Source organism: Gopherus evgoodei, chromosome 14 (genome assembly GCF_007399415.2).
Source record: "Gopherus evgoodei ecotype Sinaloan lineage chromosome 14, rGopEvg1_v1.p, whole genome shotgun sequence".
NCBI classification, from domain to species: Eukaryota; Metazoa; Chordata; order Testudines; family Testudinidae; genus Gopherus; species Gopherus evgoodei.
Genome location: NC_044335.1, coordinates 12,837,425 through 12,862,711, shown reverse-complemented (window position 1 = coordinate 12,862,711; position 25,287 = coordinate 12,837,425). Strand labels below are relative to the sequence as shown.

The 25,287-nt window shown below is 43.6% G+C and overlaps 1 protein-coding gene across 3 annotated transcripts in view; it reads right to left on the bottom strand.

Annotated features, from left to right (window-relative positions):
* Positions 1-384: 384 nt before the first annotated feature.
* BMP7 (bone morphogenetic protein 7) overlaps positions 385-25,287 on the bottom strand; it is a 59,738-nt gene continuing 34,835 nt past the window's right edge. The window contains exons 3-7 of one of the 3 annotated variants that reach the window (XM_030533394.1): positions 17,038-17,186; positions 9,518-9,715; positions 7,819-7,895; positions 7,021-7,131; positions 385-690 (exon numbers count right to left, since the gene is read on the bottom strand). In XM_030533394.1, the coding sequence (XP_030389254.1) occupies positions 628-690; positions 7,021-7,131; positions 7,819-7,895; positions 9,518-9,715; positions 17,038-17,186 (598 nt within the window). In that variant the 3' untranslated portion in view covers positions 385-627. Of the gene's footprint in view, positions 691-3,329; positions 5,599-7,020; positions 7,132-7,818; positions 7,896-9,517; positions 9,716-17,037; positions 17,187-25,287 lie in introns of those variants that run through there. The other 2 variants (XM_030533392.1, XM_030533395.1) reach the window with 2 other exon arrangements.

Below are 25,287 nucleotides of genomic sequence, written 5' to 3'. Positions count from 1 at the left end.
TAAACATGTGACCATATTATGGTCCTTAGTGAAAGAAGGGACATTCATTGGATAGAATCAATAAAATTAATGAGATCCTCATGTCTGCATTAAGATAGCAAGGTACCAATACTCATTTTAAAATTCTAAACTACCTCGCACTTACTGTCAGCAAATAAGAGACCTAGCAACAAACAAAGGAATGCAAATGACAGAACATAATGTGTATATTGAAATAAACCTTCATGTTCTACCCTTTAAAATCCGAGGTTATTTAGGTGTCAGCTGATGAGCATAAGTAGAGTGGGGGAGTGGAAATAGCACACATTTTTTAGCAGTAGATAAGTTTATTTTTCTCTTTAAATAAAACTCAACTCTTAAAGCAATCATAATGACCCACTTGTGGTTCTCTTTGTACCCGGGTAATGAATGGCCATAGTGTTAAATTCCCATAGTTGTTGCCTCAAGCTCTTGTCAGTCATTACCTGATAAATAAAAACTTCAAACAGGCTTCTCTTTGCTTAATTGGGCTGACTTTCTCTCCAAGAGGAATAGCTAATATAGAGAGACTAATGTGGCCATGGCAACAATGGAAGTTGTCAATAGAAGTAGTTGGACGAACATACACTGTGGATGCAAATCGCTGACTCAAAGGCAGAGTATTTCTGGCTTTCTTCCATCCAAAAGTGTCTCTTCCAATAGCAGGCAAAGCTGAAAAGAGTTAAACAGAGAACTCTGGCTGAAATTCTGAAATCCTTGGCAGCAACAGGGATGTTACCTGAGTAAGGTTTGTAGCATCTTACCAGCCTAAGCACAATGACTATAATGGAGCAGAACTAATGAATCTTCATGAAGCATGAATAACACCCTGGAAGCTCAGTAAGAAACAAACTTACAATAACTGACCTATATAATGTTCTAAACGTGCTTTATAATATCATTAATCAGACAAATCTAACAACTCTGAAGCCTGTACTCAGTGGGGTTTTATGGCCAATGCCAGTTTATGGTAACATTCATATTTGTGTCAAGAATTCCCTTTCCAAAACAGTAGGTTCAGAGACAAAGCTGCAGTAGCACTGCGGACTGATGGGAGGCTAACAAACTGAGAAGTGGATTTTTGGCTCCCAGACAGGGTTTGCAGCTGCTGAGCATATATAGTAAGTCAGTGGTTCTCAAACTGTGGGTTGGGACCGCACAGTGGGTTGGGACCCTGTTTTAATGGGGTCACCAAAACTGGTGTTAGACTTGCTGGGGGTGGGGTGGATCACAGTGCAATGAAGTTTGAGGAAACCCTGCTAAGTAATGTGTGTATAGCAATGCTGAAGAAAAGTAGCATTTAAACATTGAGGGCTTGTCTACATCAGAAAGTTGCAGCGCTGGTGAGGGAGTTACAGCGCTGCAACTTTGAAGGTGTACACATCTGCAGGGCACCACCAGCGCTGCAACTCCCTGTTTGCAGCGCTGGCCGTACTCCCGTTTTGTCTCGGGTGTAGAGGATCCAGCGCTGGTGATCCAGCGCTGGTAATCCAATGTAGACAGTTACCAGCGCTTTTCTTGACCTCCGTGGAAGGAGGAAGCCTCTGGTAATCAAGCTGGTTTCCTTTCCCGGTTTGCTCTCTCGGTCCCGGAGCCAGCCAGCAAACCGCAGGGAAGGAGACCTGCTTGCTCGGGGTTCCGGGACCGAGAGAGCAAACCGGGAACGCCGCGGTTTGCTCTCTCGGTCCCGGAGCCAGCCAGCAAACCGCAGGGAAGGAGACCTGCTTGCTCGGGGTTCCGGGACCGAGAGAGCAAACCGGGAACGCCGCGGTTTGCTCTCTCGGTCCCGGAGCCAGCCAGCAAACCGCAGGGAAGGAGACCTGCTTGCTCGGGGTTCCGGGACCGAGAGAGCAAACCGGGAAAGGAAACCAGCTTCGCCGCGGTTTGCTCTCTCGGTCCCGGAACCCCGAGCAAGCAGGTCTCCTTCCCTGCGGTTTGCTGGCTGGCTCCGGGACCGAGAGAGCAAACCGCGGCGTTCCCGGTTTGCTCTCTCGGTCCCGGAACCCCGAGCAAGCAGGTCTCCTTCCCTGCGGTTTGCTGGCTGGCTCCGGGACCGAGAGAGCAAACCGCGGCGTTCCCGGTTTGCTCTCTCGGTCCCGGAACCCCGAGCAAGCAGGTCTCCTTCCCTGCGGTTTGCTGGCTGGCTCCGGGACCGAGAGAGCAAACCGCGGGGAAGCTGGTTTCCTTTCCCGGTTTGCTCTCTCGTCCCGGAACCCCCCTTGAAGCCGCCCAACAGCGCTGCAGTGTGGCCACATCTAACACCACTTGCAGCGCTGGTTGCTGTAAGTGTGGCCACTCTGCAGCGCTGGCCCTATACAGCTGTACTAATACAGCTGTAACAACCAGCGCTGCAAAATTTTAGATGTAGACATGGCCACAGACTGTATCCTTCTCTCAATGAAGCCAGAGGCAAAACTTCTAGTAGGGTCAGATTCTCCTTTCTCTGGAGTTACAATAGTTGTAAATGAAAAGAATCAGGCCCATATTGTGCACTAAGGAAAGAAAATGAAGAACCTCTTTCTAAATACCCAGAGCTTATTGAGGCCCTGATCCAAAGTCCACTGACATCAAAAGGACTCTTTCCACTGACTCTTTGCTGAGCTTTGGATCAGGCCCTTAAACGTTGAAGGGTTCTACTTTTTGTGTCTGTAGCCATGTGAGACTCTTTGGAAGATGGTCGTTTGTTTCAAGATCTTAATGATTTCATCCAACAGGCCAGCAAATATATTTACATAAACTGGCATAATGCTGCACATAGTTCAAAATACATAAGACTCCAGTAACTTCCATTGCAATGCAGTGTGGTATCAATAGTAGGAAACCTCATGCCAGCAGCACCTCTGAAATATGCTAAAACAATCTCAATTAGAAAATGTCAGTTTCTTGGCTGATAGGTTTTTTTTTTTCCCTTTCTTGTGCCTCTCTAATTTTATTGGGATGACTAAACTCTGAATTATGTTAGCAGTAAACAGAACTAATTTACCCCCTGCTTCTTTGAAACAGCTGCTGACAGCTGCACTATAATTCAATCATGGATCTTTGCAATGCAGCCTGCAAAATATATTCATATTTTTGTTTTTCCCTCTACTATATTTATACTTTGGCAGCTGCAGCAGATATTGACCATGTGCCCATGATGCCAATGTACAGAAACTGGTGGACATGGAAGCACTGTTGCAGAATAGCTGATGCTCACCATGAAATATTACTCACAACGAAAGACCCTTCATATTTAGTGGGAATAATCACACATACACAAAGTTGTTGGAATATCTTTTGTAAAGTCACAATGATTTATTCAACTACTTTGTACAAAATGCTTCTAACAACTGCTGTATGAAAAGAACCAGAAATGTGTACATATATTTTTGCCAACTGTTAATAAATATTTTCTTAAATAAGGAAACAAATGTTTAGAAGAGATGAGAATCATTTTCCTGAATGCGTGATTGAAAAGGAATTCAGAGATGGAAATAAATAAATTTTTCCCACTTTTGTGACAATTATTTACATAAAAATGTACAAAACAATGGAATTGATGTATAGCCTAGCAACAGAGATCCTGTAGTCATGTTTTTAAAAAACAAAAACAACTCCCCCCCCCGCAGTACAGAGAGAGAGAGGGCAGTCAGGACTGAACCACAATATACCAGTACTTTTGAGCACTAGTGGCAAACTCAACCTTGACTACATTAAAAAAAATAATCAGCTCTGACCATCCAATCTTAACTTCATTGGTAGCACCTGAACTCCCTGTACAAGGTTCACAGACATCTATAATATGTTGCATTGGTGGCTGATACACATACAACATTGAGTGGCATTTATGATTTTGTAGGCTTTTATGCATTTCTCCTTTAAAACAATGGACACACTGAGGCAGTTGCAGCCCAATCAACCTTTCTCTTTGACAGTTCATCGAAGGACTTCTCAGAAAAAGCTGAAAGAATATTTCAGCCACCATTTTGGAATGTGACCTAGTAAATATTGGGCCAGATTCTGATTTCAGTTAAATCTAGTGTAACAAGGGTTAGAGCCAAGTCAGACTCTTGATTCCCACTGTAGGTAAGTGTGATGCATTTGGTAATGCTGACTGGTGTTCAAGGTCCTGATCCAGGGCCCATGGGACTCCTCCTATTCTTCAACAGCCTAATCCTGCTGCTGCTGGAAATCCAGTGGTAAAACTCAGATCTACTACAATGGAATTAGACTTGGATCCAAAGAAACAAGCTCCAATTCATTGTATAGAGATTTTTGGCTTGTTTTGTTGTTGTTTTTTTTTAAAAGAGGGGGGGCATCTGATCTGGATTTCAACTGTGGCTTAAAACTAAAAGAGCAGTTTTCTTACTGCAGATGAAACTGACAGTAAGATAGGAGTCACCCAGAAAATACAGAGCCAGGGAACCAGGATTACAAATGTCATGGGTTTCTTTTCTCTATTAAGGACCTGATCCTGCATAGTGCTGGGTGTTCATTCAGCACCATCCTTGGCTTTCATCTCCTCACAGGATCAAGCCTACAGACTTGCAAAATTCCAGGGGCCTGTTCTGCACCCATTGAAATTGATGGGTATTTTTCCTATGGGAGCAGGATTTTGCGCTTGCCTTTTATAACCTTGTAAGCGTTTGAGATGTCCAAGTGGAGAGCTGGGTTACCAAACTGTTCAGGCTTTATTCGCTATTATTTTAATTTTGCTTTTAGCTGTTTTCGTCCATAGTAAATGCAAATTCTTGATGGTAATTAAAATAGATATTCTCCCGACATAGAAAATATATATCAAGATAATCTTGTTCTTTGGAGTTATTTTCTTCAAGTCTTTCAAATCCAAAAGACATTTCTAGACTTGTCCTTTTTAATTTGAGTCAATCCAGATATTTTTTGCTAGTAGAAGTTCCTATGCTTAGTCTTTCTCTATGAAGCTGGATTAATCCAAGGGTTGGAGGTAATTCTTTAACAAAATATATCTTTTTCCAGGTCCATTTTATTGTGAACAATTTATTACAGGAAGAACAAATATTTATTACTTTTGTGCATAAATGCACCAGATTCTCAGCCTGGATGGATTTGTTTAAAAAAGATGTTCACAATCAACACTGTTGAGTTAGCCATCTTCTGAAAGACTCATTTGCAGAAGTAAGAGCAATTATTTTGGACGGGCTTAATTTTTAAATGGTTCCTCTGGCTTGTTTCACTTAGCACCAGTTTGCAGAATCATGTCTATAATAAGCTAAAACAAACTTTACTCAAATGCCACTTGGAATCTAGAATTTGTTCCACTATCTCCTGTTGATTCTGCACCTTCAGAAACATGGTCCTTACAAACTTTTTTTTTATTTAAGGCAGTTCAATGCAGGAGACTTAAATCTCTTTGCAAATTCATATCAAAACGCTCCTTACAGCCATTCTTTTTTTTTTTCCCTTCCTGAAAACCTAATGGCAGCCACATGCCCGTACCACCATGTTCCTGTATTTTTTCAAGATAACATTGGAGCTGTCATCAAAATAGAGCACTGAAATGGCATTGAGTTGTGTAGGAGCACAGCATGGCTTCGGCACAGTTTCTGGGTTTATAAAGTGAACCTAGGGGAGGGGAAAGGAAACAATGTTAAGATATTTTCCCCCCCCTTCTTTTTGGGCAAACCTTCCAACTTGCATGTATGCCTTTGGCGCACTGACTTGTGTACAGAAATACCTCACTGTACACACACACAAAAGATGAAATTCACAGGCACACTTGGGCATGCCTAAATCAGGAAGATCTGCCTCTTGTTTTTTTTTTTTGTTTTTTTTCCTTATAAGGATAGTGCCGATGAAATCTAGTCAGCTGCTAGGCCTAGACACTGAAGTCCTTTCTATGTCCAGCGAATAGTCAAGCACTGGACACAGGAAGGACTTTAGTGCATGCTGCTTCTGTATTGCTGCAACCCTGTGCTGGAGAGGATAAATAGCAGTGGTAAAGGAGTGGGGGCAGAAGAGCCTATCACCAATAAATTTGGGGAAACTGATTAGTTTTAAAATAGCTCTGATCCCAAACTTGAATCAAGCTCAGCCTTTTGTAGGGTCTTGGAGATGAGTTTCAACTAGAACTGGATGGGGGAAGGGGAAGTGATGGGGACTCTGCACATTTTTAACTTGACTGAATGTTCCCCCTGCAAAAAAAACTTGGGCAAATTAAATTTAAAAAACAAACAAACCTCTCGTTTCAATTGCATTTCCAGCCAGTTAGACTCCTGGAGTCTTGTAGCTACGCAGCTAAGGAAGAGTGATGAAGCTCTGATTTGTTACAAACAGGTGGAAGTTCTCTAGGATTGTGATACTTGATGGTGCTGTTTACTTGCCACTTTAAATCTGGAAGAGTTAAAATCCTGCAGCTATTCCTCTTCATCTACTCTTGGAACCTGGTCCAAAGCCCACTGAAGCCAATGAAAAAGACTCCCATTGGCTTCAATGGGCTTTAGAGCAGGTCCTTCATGCACTTTGTTGGGAACAGGCAAACACACCCACTAACTGGACTATACTTGGGAGATCAAGGAATCCTTCACCCGACTCTACTCTCCATCCATATGGGAAAGGAAGCAGAAGCAGGGCTGATCTGTACTGTTACAGCTCTAGAGGCCCCTCCCTAATCCACTCCCTGCAGTTGTATGCAATGGATCTCCAGGGAATTTTGTGCAAGGGAGGCTGACCCCTTCCCCCCTACTTGGGGCCCTCCATTCCTGCCCTTCCCCTCTGGAGCAGTGGGACTGTGCCATTTGTGTTTACATCTAGGGCCCCTCTACATGCATGGAGCATGTTAATGCTTGCAACAAAGAGATTACTTCCAGGCCAACTATTAATTCAGGCCATTCCGCTAGACCTGTTTAGCCAGATGCTGAAGGCATTATGAGCTAACACAGACCTTCCTTCTTTGGCTAGTTCTGAGGGTTTTGCTTGCACAAAATTATTCCAGTGAAGTATTGATCATAGTTAACAGCTTCATTATTCAACTTAAATTGCACCTACCAGTGTCTGTACAATAGCATGGTTTGTAGCATTCATGTAGGAGTTCAATGGGAAGGCACATTCTCCTTCACAGTAATATGCAGCATAGCCTTCTGGAGCAATTATCCAGTCCTGGATTAAATTGATGTTAAATCATGGAGAAAAGATGGATTTAATTTCATTGTACACTATTCAATCAATTCAAATACATGCAGGCAGTCAAAAAATCAGGAAAAATGTCTCCTCTTAAACTAGCTGCTCTAACAATATGATCAACTCTTTACCTGTCTGCAGCACCTATTTATCCTGAAGGATCCCACAGCACTTTACAAAGAGAATACTTTGTATATAGCAAAAGGATCACTTCATCCACTATTGGAAGAAGCTACCTGCAGTGCAAAAAGTAGGAGCTGTTTACTAGTGTCTAAAGGAATTATCTAGCAGAAAGTGAAGAACACTGTGTCCAGTTGAAACTACAAAAGGAATTTATAGGGCCAGAAAGTAACGCTCTGAATTTAAAACTAGCCATAAAGCCGTGAGGATTATCAAATTTTCAGCCTCTCTTAAACTGGCCTCCAATTTGCACATCCCTTTTGTGTATGCAATCAGTTGTGCCAACACACAGGCAAACATCCTTTTTGTGTATGCAAAGGACAGTGAATTAACATGTGTGAATGCACACCCATTCTTGTAAGCACAGACATTTACACACAAAATCAGAGGCTAAAACTGTGGTCCGTGAGTGAACGCTACTAGTAAATGACAAATGATTGAAAAGGCATCATGTCTCTCTCTTCAGCCTGAGCACAGAAACCTTACCTGCCAGCCAAGATCTCTGAAACTGACATAAAGTTCGTGTTTCTTGCAGGCTTGCCGCTGATCACTGCTGCTGTTTTCTGAGTTGGAGGAGGGGAGAGGGTGTAGGGGTGAAAAAAATTGAAACCATCAAGTGAGATTGTGTTGTCCAACTGGATGTTTAAGTGCAATGTTCAGCTGAAAGCAAGGCCCATTAAGACTAATCCCTCAAAGTCTGAAGCTCCCCAGCACGGACACCTTTGGCAGTATTGCGATGGGGAATGTGGTGTGGCTCTCCTTCTGGAGCCATGCACTGCTTTACAGCACTTGTCACGTTCTTTTAGCTGTTTCAGCTTCTTGTATTTTAATAGTAAAATAAGGGCTGGATTCAATAAATATAAAATGCCCATCTGGTTTCTAAACAAAGCCAAGAATGTCCTGGGAATTTTTTTTTCAGGGCTTTCTCTCTCCTATGTGGGCTAGTTTGCAAAACAATCTATTTTCATTGTGCCTTTACTGTTTGGCAAGAGAATGCAGCGAGAGACCCAGGAAGGCGCTCTCACATACACAGTGATGAGCTTGGTATAAGAACCTATAGAGAATAAGAATAGTAAAGTGACTCTAAAGAGTGGAACCCTCTTAACCTCTGTGTTTTCTTTGAGTACTATCTGCTGCTGACCTGTTAGGCCTGCAAAAGCAATAGAATCATGGGAGAGTGAGCTGGAATCTATTATCTGATGCATCACAAGTTCTGACTGTTGACCCATTGGGCAGGATTCACAAGTTAGATACCTCACCCCCCGACTTAGGCATGTAAGTCCCATTTTCAGTTGCCATTGCAATTCTCAAAACTCTTACTCAGCTGCTGCCTAATGCTGGCGGGGCATAAGCTCACTCAGCACCTAAGCTTTTCCATTAAAAGTTCCTTGGGTGCCTATGTTTCTGCTTCCATGCATGCATGCATGCTTTTGAGCTGCCAACTAGGGGTCCAGACACCTGATTCCCCTCAAGCCCCAGAGGGAATTCACAAACCAGGGGAACACGGGCATTCTTCTACAACTAGCATTTGTGCCCCAATGTGGTAGGTGTGCTCAGAGGCTGCCGAGATCTACATAAAACAGCCAGGGAAGGAGGGAACCTCCCTGTAGCCCAGTGGTTGAGAACTCACCTGGGAGGCAGGAGGCCCCCTGGTTGATGTTCCCTCTCTGCCTGATGGGAAAGGATTTAAACGGGGATCCGCCATCATCTCTTAGGTGAGTATTGTAGAGTGAGATTGACTTTTCATCCTTTTTTGTTCCACTTTAATTGACTTTCTCTGGCCAAAGTAATATTTAATCTCAATTTTGAAAATTTAAAATTCGGTTCAGGTCAATTGAAACATTGTTTCTATTTTGACCATTTTTTGTTTGTTTGTTTGTTTTTATTTTTTATTATAACTAGCCTATTTAAAAAATAGTTTGAGTCAAGAAATTTGTGAAAACTGACCTTTTTCCTACAAAAAAAATGTAGTTATGACAAATCAGCATTTTTCCAAGAAACACTTAGTAAAAAAACATTCTAGTCTTAAAGCCAGTGACAGACAAACATTTGGATGATGCTAAATATACAAGAGAAAAAGAGAGAGCATATTGCTTGAGCACCATATTGTTTCATTCTAGTCTCTACAAAACAATACAGAATTATCCAGTATCCAGAAAAACTGACTTTGCAGCCTTCACTGTACCTGCAATGTTGGACACCCGAAAGGCTTCCTGGTTTTTTGGTGTTTTCGATCTATTTTGGCTCCTTTGTTTGCCTCCCGTGGAACGAATACTGCGGAGATGCACTTCTGTGGCTTTGAAGAATGCTACCGTGAAAGGCTGCTTATTTTGTGGGCCATGTCTTCCAATAAGACCAGCCAGTTTGGGATTGATGCTTTGTCCTTAACAGAAATATCAACAACACAATCAGCCCATAAGAGGAATTGCTACAACTTTCCATTTCCACCAGCAATATTGAAGACAATGTGATTGAGACAACTGGCCTACATCCCACATATAAAATTCCCATTGAGGCCCATATGCCTGGATCAACTAATGGAGTGGGCCTAAAATTAATAAGCAAATCCACTTTTGAAAGGAATATCTCAGTACAACTAATTTCATTTTATATTTGAATGTAAAAGTTAAATAAAATGCTCCTACAAATAATTATTTTACCCTAAATCAGCTTTGCATTAGATTTTCCTGCATTCTTTAGAGGGGTTTCTTAAAGTTCACCAACCTATAACTTGAAGTGATCCCATAAAAGGAACCATAAAACTCAGCCCATAGGAACACTAAATTCCCATTGGAAGGTTATTAACTTAAAATAAAAATGCCTTGTATTAAATGTTGACACAGTTCCAGATATATTGCATTTGAAAGTAACAAATAGTTCAGTTATTTAGCAATATTTTATTTATTGCCACATCTGTCAGACACAACAGCAGTACTGAATTAGATAACCTAGCTATAGATACATGATGATTATTGCTCATTCCTTTTGTGACGCAGGATTTTTAAATTAACTTTAGTTTTGGCCAAAGATGCCTGATTGATAGTCCAGGAGACTGAAGTCAACTATTTACAAAGATAGTGTATGGATAGTGGCTGTACAAATTTGTCCCCGGATCCTCCCCCTACTCCACTGTGTCTCAATTGTGTTGTGAAGGAACCATTTCTGGAGACCACCTCAGTCTCTATAACCAGCCAACCTTAGGACTCTGGTAGTGATGATAATTCACACCCGTTTTGATAGTGGATTTTGTGATGTTTGTTAGGAACTGAACTGGGACTTGCCAAGTATGTCAAAGAACTGCTGATGCTAGTTTTAGCCTGGTCTACATTATTCCTGCCGACATAGCTATTGCCTCTCGGGGAGGTGGAGTAGCTATGCCGATGGGAGAAGCTCTCCGTCAGCGTAGGTAGCGTCTTTACCAAGTGCAGCAGTGACGCAGCTGCACCAGTACAGCTTCACCGCTGCAGCGCTCTAAGTATAAACAAGCCCTCAGTCACAAGCTGAACCACATTGGCACTAGCACTGTGGAAGTGAAAGGATCTGTATTTCCATTAGCAATCCAATGAGTCCTTTGGTCCTCTGGTTTCTAAGTGCAATATTGGGGGGGGGGGGGGAAAGGCAACAAAAGAACCTGACTTTCTAAGGTTTATTTCCATAACTATGGTTTTCAAGGCATTTGTTCCATAACAAGGGAACGGCCCACACTAGTATCTCAAGAACCATGGTCTCTATTAGATCTTTTCATCCCTTTTGTCTTTAGCAGCTTTTTGAGTACATAAAAATGTTAAGATGGAAAAGAATTGCCTATGATCACAGCTCGAGGCTAACAACGGCCAATTTACATTTGCTTCTCTCACTCTTAATTTTTCTTAAATTCACAACACAAAAGGACAAATTTCTTTCCCTGTGCAAAGCTGGTGTACATGGGATTTGCACAGAGGATCATAAAGTGTATTTTATATGAGCATGACAGCTTGGCAACTGAGGGTATGTCTACATCTACAATTTTGCAGCACTGGTTGTTACAGCTGTATTAGTACAGCTGTATAGGGCCAGCGCTGCAGAGTGGCCACACTTACAGCAACCAGCGCTGCAAGTGGTGTTAGATGTGGCCACACTGCAGCGCTGTTGGGCGGCTTCAAGGGGGGTTCGGGGAACACGAGAGCAAACCGGGGAAGGAGACCAGCTTCGCCACGGTTTGCTCTCGCGTTCCCCGAACCCCCCTGCAAACCGCAGGGAAGGAGACCTGCTTGCACGGGGGTTCGGGGAACGCGAGAGCAAACCGGGAAAGGAGACCAGCTTCGCCGCGGTTTGCTCTCGCGTTCCCCGAACCCCCCTGCAAACCGCAGGGAAGGAGACCTGCTTGCTCGGGGGTTCGGGGAACGCGAGAGCAAACCGCAGGGAAGGAGACCTGCTTGCACGGAGGTTCGGGGAACGCGAGAGCAAACCGGGGAAGGAGACCAGCTTCGCCACGGTTTGCTCTCGCGTTCCCCGAACCCCCCTGCAAACCGCAGGGAAGGAGACCTGCTTGCACGGGGGTTCGGGGAACGCGAGAGCAAACCGGGAAAGGAGACCAGCTTCGCCGCGGTTTGCTCTCGCGTTCCCCGAACCCCCCTGCAAACCGCAGGGAAGGAGACCTGCTTGCTCGGGGGTTCGGGGAACGCGAGAGCAAACCGCAGGGAAGGAGACCTGCTTGCACGGAGGTTTGGGGAACGCGAGAGCAAACCGGGGAAGGAGACCAGCTTCGCCGCAGTTTGCTCTCGCGTTCCCCGAACCCCCCTGCAAACCGCAGGGAAGGAGACCTGCTTGCACGGGGGTTCGGGGAACGCGAGAGCAAACCGGGAAAGGAGACCAGCTTCGCCGCGGTTTGCTCTCGCGTTCCCCGAACCCCCCTGCAAACCGCAGGGAAGGAGACCTGCTTGCTCGGGGGTTCGGGGAACGCGAGAGCAAACCGCAGGGAAGGAGACCTGCTTACACGGAGGTTCGGGGAACGCGAGAGCAAACCGGGAAAGGAGACCAGCTTCGCCGCGGTTTGCTCTCGCGTTCCCCGAACCCCCCTGCAAACCGCAGGGAAGGAGACCTGCTTGCTCTGGGGTTCGGGGAACGCGAGAGCAAACCGCAGGGAAGGAGACCTGCTTGCACGGAGGTTCGGGGAACGCGAGAGCAAACAGGGAAGGAGACCAGCTTCGCCGCGGTTTGCTCTCGCGTTCCCCGAACCCCCCTGCAAACCGCAGGGAAGGAGACCTGCTTGCACGGGGGTTCGGGGAACGCGAGAGCAAACCGGGAAAGGAGACCAGCTTCACCGCGGTTTGCTCTCGCGTTCCCTGAACCCCCCTGCAAACCGGGGAAGGAGACCTGCTTGATTACCAGACGCTTCCTCAGGTATGCTGGGATACCTGCTTATTCCACGGAGGTCAAGAAAAGCGCTGGTAAGTGTCTACACTTGATTACCAGCGCTGGATCACCAGCGCTGGATCCTCTACACCCGAGACAAAACGGGAGTACGGCCAGCGCTGCAAACAGGGAGTTGCAGCGCTGGTGATGCCCTGCAGATGTGTACACCTCCTAAGTTGCAGCGCTGTAACCCCCTCACCAGCGCTGCAACTTTGTGATGTAGACAAGCCCTGAGTGTGACCTACATCTCATGGCTACAACCCCTTATGGTTCCCTTTGTGGGGAGGCAATAGGTTTAGACCTTTAGATATGCTAAATGGGATTAAGCAAAATTTATCTCCTAAGGATAAGACACTAGGTCAGGCTTTCCATGAATGAGGCCCAAATTGTATATTGTTCTCCAGTGAAATGTGCTGATTCATATAAATACCTGTTTACATATACAAAGGTGTGTGTTTTGGTGGGCATGAGCACCTCCACCTGACTGTATCATTTTCATCATCTGTTTAGGCCCTGTAAATTTGGCCACATAGTCTTTATTTTACACAACTAGGCTGCTCCCAAAAAACACCTAAGCATGTGTGTTGCTCTAAGTACATGAGTCGTCCTACTGAAGAACCTGGAACTATTCATGGTCTTAAAAGCTACACACACGCTTTTCTGGATCAGGGCCTTATTCCATTTTTCAAGAACAAGTTTAGCCAAATATGAGTCAGAATTCATCTAGTACGGCATTGATTTCCCTCCCATCCCCTGTTATCAGCATGAAACTTTTCCTGATTGCACTGCCATTAAAAAGGCCATGGTTTTGAGAGAGTAAATTTATTTTTAGTTGCATCATCTCACTAACAAGAACCTCAGCAGCTTGCAGGTAGTGACCCTAGATCAGTGGTTCTCAACCTCTAGCCCACAGGCCTTTTGCGGACCTATCAGCACAGAGCTGTGGCCTATGTGACATCCTCAGGGCCATACAAATAGTACTGGATGCAGCCCACATTGTGGGCTGCATATGTGGCCCACAATGGTAAATAGGTTGAGAATCACTGCCCTAGATCCACTCCTAGTTCATTCGATGGGTTTACATGAGGGCAACAGAGAGCAGAATTTGTCCAATGCATCAATTTAGGGAGAGGCTTGAGTTTTTTGGTGACAGAAAGTAAGTTACTTTTGCTGTAGCAAATCTCTCTCTCTGAGTGCAACTTTGCTTTATGCCCTATTTAAAAAAGAAGTTCTGAGTAAGACCCATATCAGAGAGCTATTGTGTTCTTCATTCATTAAACTGTGAGAACTCCCCCCCACCATACACACTTAAGTGACTATAAGTAAGTATTTCAACCTCTACCTGCAGCCAGGGACCAAATTTCAAGGAAAAAAATGTTTTTAAGATACCTGTGTATTCCTAATTAGCCAATCATGTACTTATCTAACACAAAATAGAGCTGTACTCTCAAATCAGAGAATGCAGACTATTTGTCTTTAAGAAGCTACTTTTTTTAAAACTGAGAAAAACAGGATATGAAGCAATAAGTAATAGGCTAAGTAAACCTAAATAGTCAGCTGTTGTTCCTATGTATTATGAGGGCGTGAAGCATTTCAGAGCTTAGGGTGAAAGGATGCCTAAGGCTAATGAATCATGTTAGTGTTTCTCTAGTTTGTTGTTTGAGCTTATCCCAACTTTCTAAGCGTAAACAAACATTCTTTAATTCCCCACGAGTTGCTATTGTTGATGGACTTATCTGGCATGACTGTAAAGGAATATGAAGAGAAGTTAGATGAACTAATCTGTTTTGGATCTTTCTATCCAGACAGTACTTTTGACTCTTCCCTTCTATCCTGGTTGCATTTATTCACGTATAGAGAGACTGACACAAAATAACTTGTACAAATTCTAAACAAAACTTGCCAGATTTTCAGTTTCATTACACACTTTAAACTCAGGCCATATCCACTGAAAGGTTTGCTACATTCAAAAATCTATAGTTTTGCATCAAAGTCATGCTATGTTTGCAAGTCTTCAGAATTGTGACATGATGACCAGGTGAAACTGCAGCTTTGCTAGGAGTGTGCAGTTTGTTTGAACCCCAAATTAAACTTGGGCTTGGTGGGACTTGCCTTTGCAGCTCAAAATGGAAGAAAATGTTTGCTTGAATTCCGGAGAAGTGAGACTGCAAAGATTTGTGCCACTTATAGGTTTAATTTGTAAAATGCAAGCAGCCAAATTCAGTCCTGGAGTTAGTTTGTGTGTGTGTTAAACCAAAACCAAGCCTATTTGTAAACTAAGGGAGAGATTTTCAAAAGCACAACTGGCATTTAGGTGTCCAACTCTCATTGAAAGCGATGGGAGTCAGGCCCCTACATTGTTATTCTAGGCCTTTGAAAATCTCTCCCCAAGCTTTTTCTCTGAGACAGGTTTGTATAAGGGTGCAGTTCTAACTGTCTACCTATCTGTATTGTTTGAGCAATTACCATAAATGCATGCACAGTTGTGGCACTTTTTCAGAATCCTGAATGAGAACATCTGGGCAAGATGTCCTAATCATCTGTTCCCTTACTGCAACTGCTATGATCTTATCTGCTGTTTATTCCATAGGCCTAAGAGCATAATATCTGTTTATAAAATGTTATGCACATTTCTAGTGTTTAGGGCAATATGTTATTATTGTAAATAATTTAGTTATACTATATTCAGACTTATTGCTTACACAGGCACAACTTATGTAAGTCCTAATGCTCCCTTGAATGCTCACTCTGCCAAGGTTTTACTACTTCCTATAGCCATGATTTACTCCACATGGAATACACACAGGCTGCAACCGCTAAGCACCTAGCAACATAATCAGAAGATAAAATGATCCATTCTGCCCCAGGATACAGGGCTTGTATTTTTTAGTATCACAGGCGTTCATGGTAACTTAAGCAACTGAAATCTTCTAAATTTCTAGTTGGATTAATTCTCCCTGTTCATAGAGAGCAAAGATTTTTGAGACTCAAGCAAACTATGAAAGATGATTGAGAAGGAGGCCCCAGTCAATTGTACCAAATGAACATAGGAACAAAGACATTGCCATACTGGATCAGATCCAAGATCAGACCAGTTTTATATCTCTGATACTTATACCCCACTCCTAACTCTCATAGGCTTGCATCGCAAGCTGGCTGAAGAATTTGGAGTACAGAGTGTGTCATGCCATCCCTCATGTTTCACTGTTAAAAGCTGATTGGACTGTTTATGTGAAAGCACTTTCTTGTCAGCAGACTAGACATGCAAAGCTAGAGATTGGGCGGGAGAGGAGTAGAGGAGGCGGAAAAGACAGCACAGAGCAAAGAAAAAAGGCCTGCATAGGGAGGAGTTGCACAGAGGACCAGGGAGCAAGCTATGTGCTGAATAACTCTTTCTTTGATTCACTTGAGTGCTTGCTACAGTCACCACGACTGACCAGCATTTCAGATGCTCCAGTTTGGGACTATTGCAGCTGGGGAGAGCAGGAGAAAATCATTTGCTAAATGGAAGAGGACAGTGGTGTCTCTGTGGGTGGAGAAGGAGGTCATGTCTTAATGATTCCTACGTAGTGTTAAAGAGAAAACATGGACTAGATCCATCAGCTGAGGATTTAACCTGTACAGGTTTTTTTTCTCACTTTCTAATGTAATATAATTGGAGAAACTCAGCAATTAAGACTTTCCTGACATTTCCTTCCCCACCCACAGAGACACTATTGGAAAAAGTATTTACTAAATGGAGAAAAAAAAGAAAAGAAAAGAAAAAGAAAATCCAATCAGTTTGAAACAGTGAACCACTAGGGCCAGAGTATTTATAAGTTTGGTTGAGCCAAAAGAATGGCCAATTTTTGTGTGTAGCTTCCAGGACTTCAAGTACAAATAAAGTAAATGCATGTGCATATTAGTCATGTGCACAGTTACTAGACTGCACATACAATCACGGTAAATGTGTGTGCAAATTAGGGCTCAGATCCACTAAAGCAGATGCTTAACTTTGAGCATCTTAATAGTTTCTTTTGAGATGCTTAAAGCTAAGCATGTGCTTATGGTTTTACTGGATTCGGACATGGATGTATGACTCTCTTGAAATTAGGTGGTGGTTATTTAGATATGTTCAAATAAAGCGTGATGGGTTAATATTGTAATTTTGTAATACTTTTCCAACATCTGCATCTTAAGAAAATTCTATACAATCTTGAGAAATCCCACTCAAATGAATGACTGACTACTGGTTGCATTCAGACTAATCCTGACTAGATTCCTACAGCCAAAATTGAGACTTTTTGATGACATTTACTCTCTGAAATTTACCATCTATACTCTCAACTGATAGCTGCAGGCCGAGATTGTGTTGTGGATTTACCACCCAGTGATTACTGGTCGCTGTAATATCAAACACCAGCCAACCTTCCTCTGCAGCCCAGATTATTCGAGTGTCAAGCAGAAACAAATCTGAATCCCTGAAAGAAAAAAGAAACAGTTACTTGGATTTTCAGATGGCAATAACTTACTGTAAATAGCAATTCAAGTTAGTACTTTAAGGAACACAACGGGTAGCCCCTATCATAATACACAAGTTATGTCATAGATAGATAACAATGCCAACCTAAATGCTTTTTCTCCTGAACAATCGGAGGATGGATTACAGTTGTTTGGAGCATACATATTGCTGTACTATTACAGCTAATCCTACTAATGTAATTTTAAAAATGGTTTTCCAGGCAAATATGTGAACAGTTATTGTGTTTGCATATGAAACTTGGTAATTAGGCATGGAAATACACCTATTCCATGTATAATAACCTGACTGTTGTGCATAAACATGGCAATGGTGCAAGCAAATCTTTAAAAATCTGCTCTGTTGAGGCTGCATACAATTGAATAAGGATCACAACGCAGCATTACCTTGTGCGGTAATGTCCTTTCAGTCTATTGTTTTAAAAGCTAAATAAACAGACACAATCTGATTATTTTGGACCAGAAATTGAGAACAAGAAATCAAAACTAATCAGAATTGGAGAATACTTCAAGGTCTCAGATGAGGCTGTGGTAATCATTCTGGGTCTTCAACAATTTATCACTGAGATGAGCTGCAACTGAAAATCTGGTAAATTACAAAGGTTCTGAAGAGGAATGGATCTCTTTCATCAGAAGCCAATGCAAAGAAGTAACTTGGATCATAATAACAAGAAAATTGGGTAATGGTTTAAGTACCTCCAAAAGGAAAAAGTCTTTACAAGAAGGATGGAGACAGCAAGGTGGTGTCTGGACAAGCCCTGTAGGAGATTCCTTCATATTTTGTAATGTGCAGATGTTGAGGAGTAACTGAGTAAAAAGAAACTTGTAAAGCAATAAGGAAAGTTCTCTTATTGTGTCCCATAAGCCTGGGGAGGGCCAGATTAATCTGTTTTATAGACTTGTCAGTACAAACTTTTTTAACGTCTCTAGTTCACTCAGGGCCCCTTGTTTGCCTGGAACATCATGTGATACAAAAATCTAAAATGAGAGGCCCCCGAAGCCTCAAAAAAGTATATGAACTTTAACCACTGTCTGGTAGGGAAATATTATTAGCCTTCACGTTTTATAGTTGAAACTGAGGCATCAAAAAAATGCAATGTCTTGCCCCAGATAAGTCTAGCAGAGCAGGAAATTGAACCTCATTCACCTGAGTACCGTTTCAGTGTGTCTTGACCACATGGCTATCCTTCCAAGCTTTACAGTAATGGCTTTAATCTAAGTCACTGGTGTGAATAATAGAAGTGGCTGTAGTTACTACCTCATAGCTATTTAGTAGCTTATATGAAATTAATATCCAATTTCAGTCCCTGAAGGACAAATGACCACATCACCAAATGCCTATGGAAGTACAATTTCAGATTCCCCCCCCCAACAAACGCACAACACTCTTAACCTCTGCATGTGCTAATGTGGAATATTTACAAATATTGCTGAGGCTCTAATATTACATATTATATGTGAGGGAGATCTTATCAGTGGGAGGCAGAAGGAAATTCCTTGTGAATATGCAGAGTCTTTTGCTCCCAGTGCAAGTGTGCTGCTTTTAGGTATTAGGGTGCAGTTCAGATATATCCCATAACTTGGCATTTCCTTGCTGTTGAGAGCTGGCAAGGGGTGGGGGAGGGGAATTGGGAAGATGTCACCTAAACAATCTTTTGTTCTTTTAAACAACGTTTTTGCTTATGGAAAATCCAGGCTTTAGGCTCTGTCCATACATCACAATCTAACTTGTTGGAGGACTGTGCTACAAAGCTGTCTCTTGCCTGTGTAGAGGGGAAACGGATCACAATATGTATAAATCAATTACACAAATGTGAGACTGCCTTAGAGTGTAAGTAATATCTAAGTTAAGACAAAACATGTTCCACAGGAAACACAGATGAGAAAACGCTACACTTGTGTTCACTTGTGATGTAGGCCAATATCTGATTCTGAGGTTCCAAAGGTACAAGGCTTTTATGTTAACACACCGCCTGATTTAACAATGCCTCCTGCCTATGATTCACAAATGGTTTACTTAATAGATATGTAGCTTGCTTGATTTTTCTCTTTTGTGGGTTGCAGGTTGAAGATAATAGCAATAATAATAAGTTACTGCTGTCTTGCAATATTATTACTCAGAAAAACCAGCCTTTAAGCTTCTCGTGCTGTTGTGATGCAATCAGGGTAACCAGACAACATGACGCATTAAGTGCAGGGGTGAGTCAGTCTGGGAAATTGTGTAAAGTATTTGTTTGCCTGTAGTTACAGCAATGTGCAAACAATAGGCCTGGAGGGGAAATCCTCAGTAAGAGAGATCAAAGGGACATGCTGAAGGGAATTGTCCTTCCCACATACCATTGGAACGCTGAGACCCAAAAAGGGCTTGTGTCAAATATTCTCTGGAGAGATTCACAGTATTAATGGGTTAGTGCTTTTCTTTCTAGCCTGCGACCAATGGTGAAAAATGGGTTGCAAACTTGAACAGTGTTGCAAGCGGAATATCCAGGCTCAAGAGTGCAGAGCTTGTTCTAATTAAAAGAAACCTCTTGTTCTTTTTAAAAGAACTGCCCTTTAAATAAAATGGCCTGCTTACCAAAGACACATAGCAAAATAAAATCAGAGCAGCAACTAGCAGATGGCAAGGCAAGCTCTTTAAACACAATCGTTAAACAAGTTACAGGTATATTAAAACACAGAAGCAGTTTCACTCTGCATCACAGCAAGCATTAGCAGTTTGCACTCTGAGGCCATGTCTACATCTAAAATTTTGCAGCGCTGGTTGTTACAGCTGTATTAGTACAGCTGTATAGGGCCAGCGCTGCAGAGTGGCCACACTTACAGCAACCAGCGCTGCAAGTGGTGTTAGATGTGGCCACACTGCAGCGCTGTTGGGCGGCTTCAAGGGGGGTTCCGGGAACGCGAGAGCAAACCGGGGAAGGAGACCAGCTTCGCCGCGGTTTGCTCTCGCGTTCCCGGAGCCACCCTGCAAACCGCAGGGAAGGAGACCTGCTTGCTCGGGGTTCTGGGAACGAGAGAGCAAACCGGGGAAGGAGACCAGCTTCGCCGCGGTTTGCTCTCGCGTTCCCGGAGCCACCCTGCAAACCGCAGGGAAGGAGACCTGCTTGCTCGGGGTTCCGGGAACGAGAGAGCAAACCGGGAAAGGAGACCAGCTTCGCCGGGGTTTGCTCTCGCGTTCCCGGAGCCACCCTGCAAACCGCAGGGAAGGAGACCTGCTTGCTCGGGGTTCCGGGAACGCGAGAGCAAACCGCGGCGAAGCTGGTCTCCTTCCCCGGTTTGCTCTCTCGTTCCCGGAACCCCGAGCAAGCAGGTAAGGAGAACCGCTTGCTCGGCGGTTCGGGGAACGAGAGAGCAAACCGGGAAAGGAGACCAGCTTTGCCGCGGTTTGCTCTCTCGTTCCCGGAGCCACCCTGCAAACCGCAGGGAAGGAGAACCGCTTGCTCGGCGGTTCGGGGAACGAGAGAGCAAACCGGGAAAGGAGACCAGCTTCGCCGCAGTTTGCTCTCGCGTTCCCGGAGCCACCCTGCAAACCGCAGGGATGGAGACCTGCTTGCTTGGGGTTCCAGGAACGAGAGAGCAAACCGCGGCGAAGCTGGTCTCCTTCCCCGGTTTGCTCTCTCGTTCCCCGAACCGCCGAGCAAGCGGTTCTCCTTCCCTGCGGTTTGCAGGGTGGCTCCGGGAACGAGAGAGCAAACCGCGGCAAAGCTGGTCTCCTTTCCCGGTTTGCTCTCTCGTTCCCCGAACCGCCGAGCAAGCGGTTCTCCTTACCTGCTTGCTCGGGGTTCCGGGAACGAGAGAGCAAACCGGGAAAGGAGATCAGCTTGATTACCAGAGGCTTCCTCCTTCCACGGAGGTCAAGAAAAGCGCTGGTAAGTGTTTACATTGGATTACCAGCGCTGGATCACCAGCGCTGGATCCTCTACACCCGAGACAAAACGGGAGTACGGCCAGCGCTGCAAACAGGGAGTTGCAGCGCTGGTGATGCCCTGCAGATGTGTACACCTTCAAAGTTGCAGCGCTGTAACTCCCTCACCAGCGCTGCAACTTTCTGATGTAGACAAGCCCTGAGACACCACTTCTATGTGCTTCCTGAACTTGTCCTTTCCTTTGGGGGGTGGGGAGTGGGGGGCTTTACTTAACATACTCCAACCCAAAGTGTTATCACATGATTTACCACCAGTTCAATGTAACCTCAGCTCCACCGTTCACGCATTAAGAGCTGCACAGAGGCAACCATTGGCTGAACGCTAAAAGTGTTATCAGTCCTGCAAACCCCAGGAATTATGCTACATATTCTTGAGTGCCATTTCCTAAAACCTTGTCTACTAACTATGAACAGCTCTACAATACTCTTGCAATTTTGTGAACTAAGCTTCTACAGTCAGGACTGAAAGAAATTGCTCATGTTCTTTGCACTGCTACAGCTATGCTTATCTGAGGGTTTAAAAGGCCTTTACAAACCACCACCCCCCAAAGATTGGGAAGTAGGATCAGTGCCCCAATCCATCTTTTTGAAAATTGGGGCCAGAGTTACAGACTAGATTTTTTTCCGAGGTGCTGAACACCCACAACTCCAAATGAAGTCAATGGGAGTGGCAAGCACATAGCAATTCTAAAACACAGGACCTGTAGCTGGAAAGTAACTAGTGACTTTAGGCCCCTCAGCATGGTAGCACCTAGTTCTGAGAGAGTGAAAGCTCAGCACTTGCAGAAAACGGGATCATTTTAAGGCACCTCAGGCTGGACACTAGAAAGCTGAGGCATCCAAAATGAGAAAGCACTCTTGAAAATCTGGCTGCAGGTGACTTGCCCTAACACCTGGATGGTTGCCTGGTAGTCCAGGAAATTCCCTTAGTAGGTCTGTCATTTTCTGGACTTCAGGGCCTGCTTGTGCTGACTAGCACAATTGCCTTCCTCCTGCCACACGGTACTGCAAGAGTAAGGAGCAGAAAGTGAGGCACCCTATATGAGGGACTAGAAGAATAGGAACATCTGAGGAGGGGTAGATGTTGGTGAACAAATGGATGAGGATGTGGGAGGACTGTGAATGATCTAGGATGCAGATGGAGGAGTAGGTGAGAGATTGAGGGGTACATTAGAAGAGAAAAGAAGAACATGGGCAGGAGTGAGATTGGAAGGGAAAGTGGGAGACAAAAATATAAGGAAGTAGGAAGAGAGCAAAATTTCGGGATAGAACTCACAGGGCTGATGGAGGGGAAAAGGTAACAACAGGCGGAAAAAATATACCATGGTCTATGATCCAATAGAAAAGAAGCAGAAAGTGGAGTGAAAAGACAAGTGTAAGAAAAACAAAGGAAACAAGCAAATTTCATTTTAAACTATCATTAATGAGAAATTCAGTTGCCAATATGTTGCTGTTAAATACAATATATGTGAAAAATGTTGGATTCTGCTTGCCTTTGGAATGCAGTCAACGGCATGTCTCTTCAAAGTATTTCACCTAAAACTGTAACTGAGATTCCCCCACTTTAGCACGTAACTTAGGAGGGGATTTTCAAAGGTACAAAGGCAACTCCCATCCTTATTATGTTTGGACTGCTCAAAGCTATTGCCAATGCTGCTTCCAACAGGTCATACAGAAAAATCGCGGTGGTGCAGTGAACACATCTCAGAACGTGACTCATTTCCATTTTCTAACCACCAGACAATGCATTCTCCTTTTCCCCAAGCTTTCATGTTGCCCTTGATATTGGTTGTCCTCTCCCCTGCGTTCAACACCTAAACAAACGCAGCAAAGGAATTAGTCTCTTGGGTCACAGGCAACTATCTAAAAATATATTACCTCTTGGATACATGTCTTGTGTATTGCCAGTGCCAAAAATTCAAAGATCATGAGACTGGCTTAAAAAAATCATGTTTTGGTTTTTTTAAATAGTAAGTTTGGTGTGTTTTCTTCTTCTTTCTTTTACTTTTAGGGTACACTCAGGCCATGTTTTCCAGCTTTTTCCAGCAAGCATGAATGCTAGGAACTTATTTTTGAATAAAATGAAAGCTTATTCTGTCACATAATCACTTGGTTCTATGAGCTGGGACTCAGAACATGAATTGTTGAGAGACTCTCAGTGAAATAGTGAGTTGGCAGCACTGCAAGAGCAAGGCTGAATATTATATACAAATCTTACAATTATAGAGTCAAATGCTATAAAATATAGGGATAGCCCTAAATTATACTGAATAGTGCCCCTTCCTTCGCCTCCTTTCAACCTCCCCCATCCCTCTCTTTCTTCGTCGTTGTTACTTTCAAGATGCATGTTAATGAACACTAATGAGCATTTCCAAATTGAACAAAAGAATGGACAAGAGGATGAATGGACAAGTGGAAGAGGGAGCAGGAAGGAAACATGGAGAGGTGTTAGCTTTCAGTACGTGTGAGGCGATTGGTGAGGTGACTGGTGTAACTGGCTGAAATTCGGTCCCTTTGGTGATCTAGGGGTCCTGACCACTCACCTGAACATCTCCTGACAGTAACAGACTCCAAGCAAGGGCAAACAAATACTGGTGCACACAGCACCAATAGGTTTTGAGCAAAAGCTGGCTAGTCTGAAGAGCACTAGTGATAATACTGTGTGACAGCTCTAGTATTACATTTTTCAGTCCTTAACTGATAGTCCAGAGAATGTCCCACCACAGATATAGTGGCATGTGCCATGGCCTTAGAGATAAGTGGGAATTCTGTAGCATCTTCAGATCACTTCACAAATATGGATCAAGCCTTCCAATTTCCCTACAAAACAGGTTGTTAAGCTCATTGTATAAAGGGGGAAATGAGGTACAGGTATGTTAAATGACTAACTGTAGTTCAGCTGGTGAGTCAGCAACAGTGTCAGGACTGGAACCTCAGTCTCCTGACTTGCGCTCCGCCCACTAGACTTGCTTCCAAAATATGTATGCTTAAATGTATCTCTTGAGGCTAGAGAGCTGGGCTGCAAATCACGTCGCAATATTTCAAAGAGACATTTTTTCTGGTACTACTTTCTAGCCTTTCCTGGTGGTTCAGCCAGATAGACTCAGCCTGAGTCAGCAAGTGCAGAAATGCACAAAAAATGAAAAAGGTGTGTGGGTGGTTAATTGTTTTTTTTACCCAGCTTGCCAAACTTCTTAGTGCCTCAGAAAAAGTTTTAGTTAAGATTTCAGCAGGTTCCAATTTTATCCAATCTACTGCTAAGTGATAGCTCCTTTTGCATTCAGTGTTTATGAAAGTGATATGGGTATCACATAAAATCTGGGTTCCAAAAACACAACTTAAACTTTGGCAGCAGTTATCTTGTCGGGGAGAGGATAACATATTTTCCAGACACACAGTAGGAATAGTGCAGGGAAATACTATATAAAAAGCTAATGTTTTAAATGCAGAAGCTGCTCTTCACCAATGGAGTTTGTGGATCACTTTTTCGTTAGTGCATCGTTTGGCTGAGTAGGAACCTCTATGATATGCAAAACATTTCCTGCAACTAGTCAAGTGCCTCCGATGAGCCTTACCTGCCTAAATGACACCAAGATTTGTCATGGGTTTACAGACTGCAGCTGCTCACACGGGGTGCTCATGGATAGTGAACCAAACTCATCAACATTGTCATGGGCCTCCAAGTGCATTAGTGCACTTACCAGCACGCAAGGTATGGGTAGTTACTCAGTCTGTGTGCATAAATGATGGCTTTTTACATGATCACAGAAGTTGCACCTCCAAATATTATAGGTGCATTTCTGGATGCCTTTTGAAAATTTGGTCCAGAAGTTGGTGAACACTGCTAGAGGACTGGTGCACTACAATAAAACCAACCTCCAGTTTCAGTGTGGTGCTATCCTCCCACCTGACTTCAGATCTGTTGAGAAATTGCACTGGTTATTTTCAAACATGCCCACTCAGTCTTTGTGAGAGACAAAGGCTTTAGCGGTCAGCGGAGATACATGTTTAAATTCCTTATGCCCTGATGGAAACAGGCTCCATTGAATAGGTGCCAAGTTGGGGTGGGAGCAAGGTTGGCATATTTTAAAACATAAGGTAAAATGTTTGAGATGCAT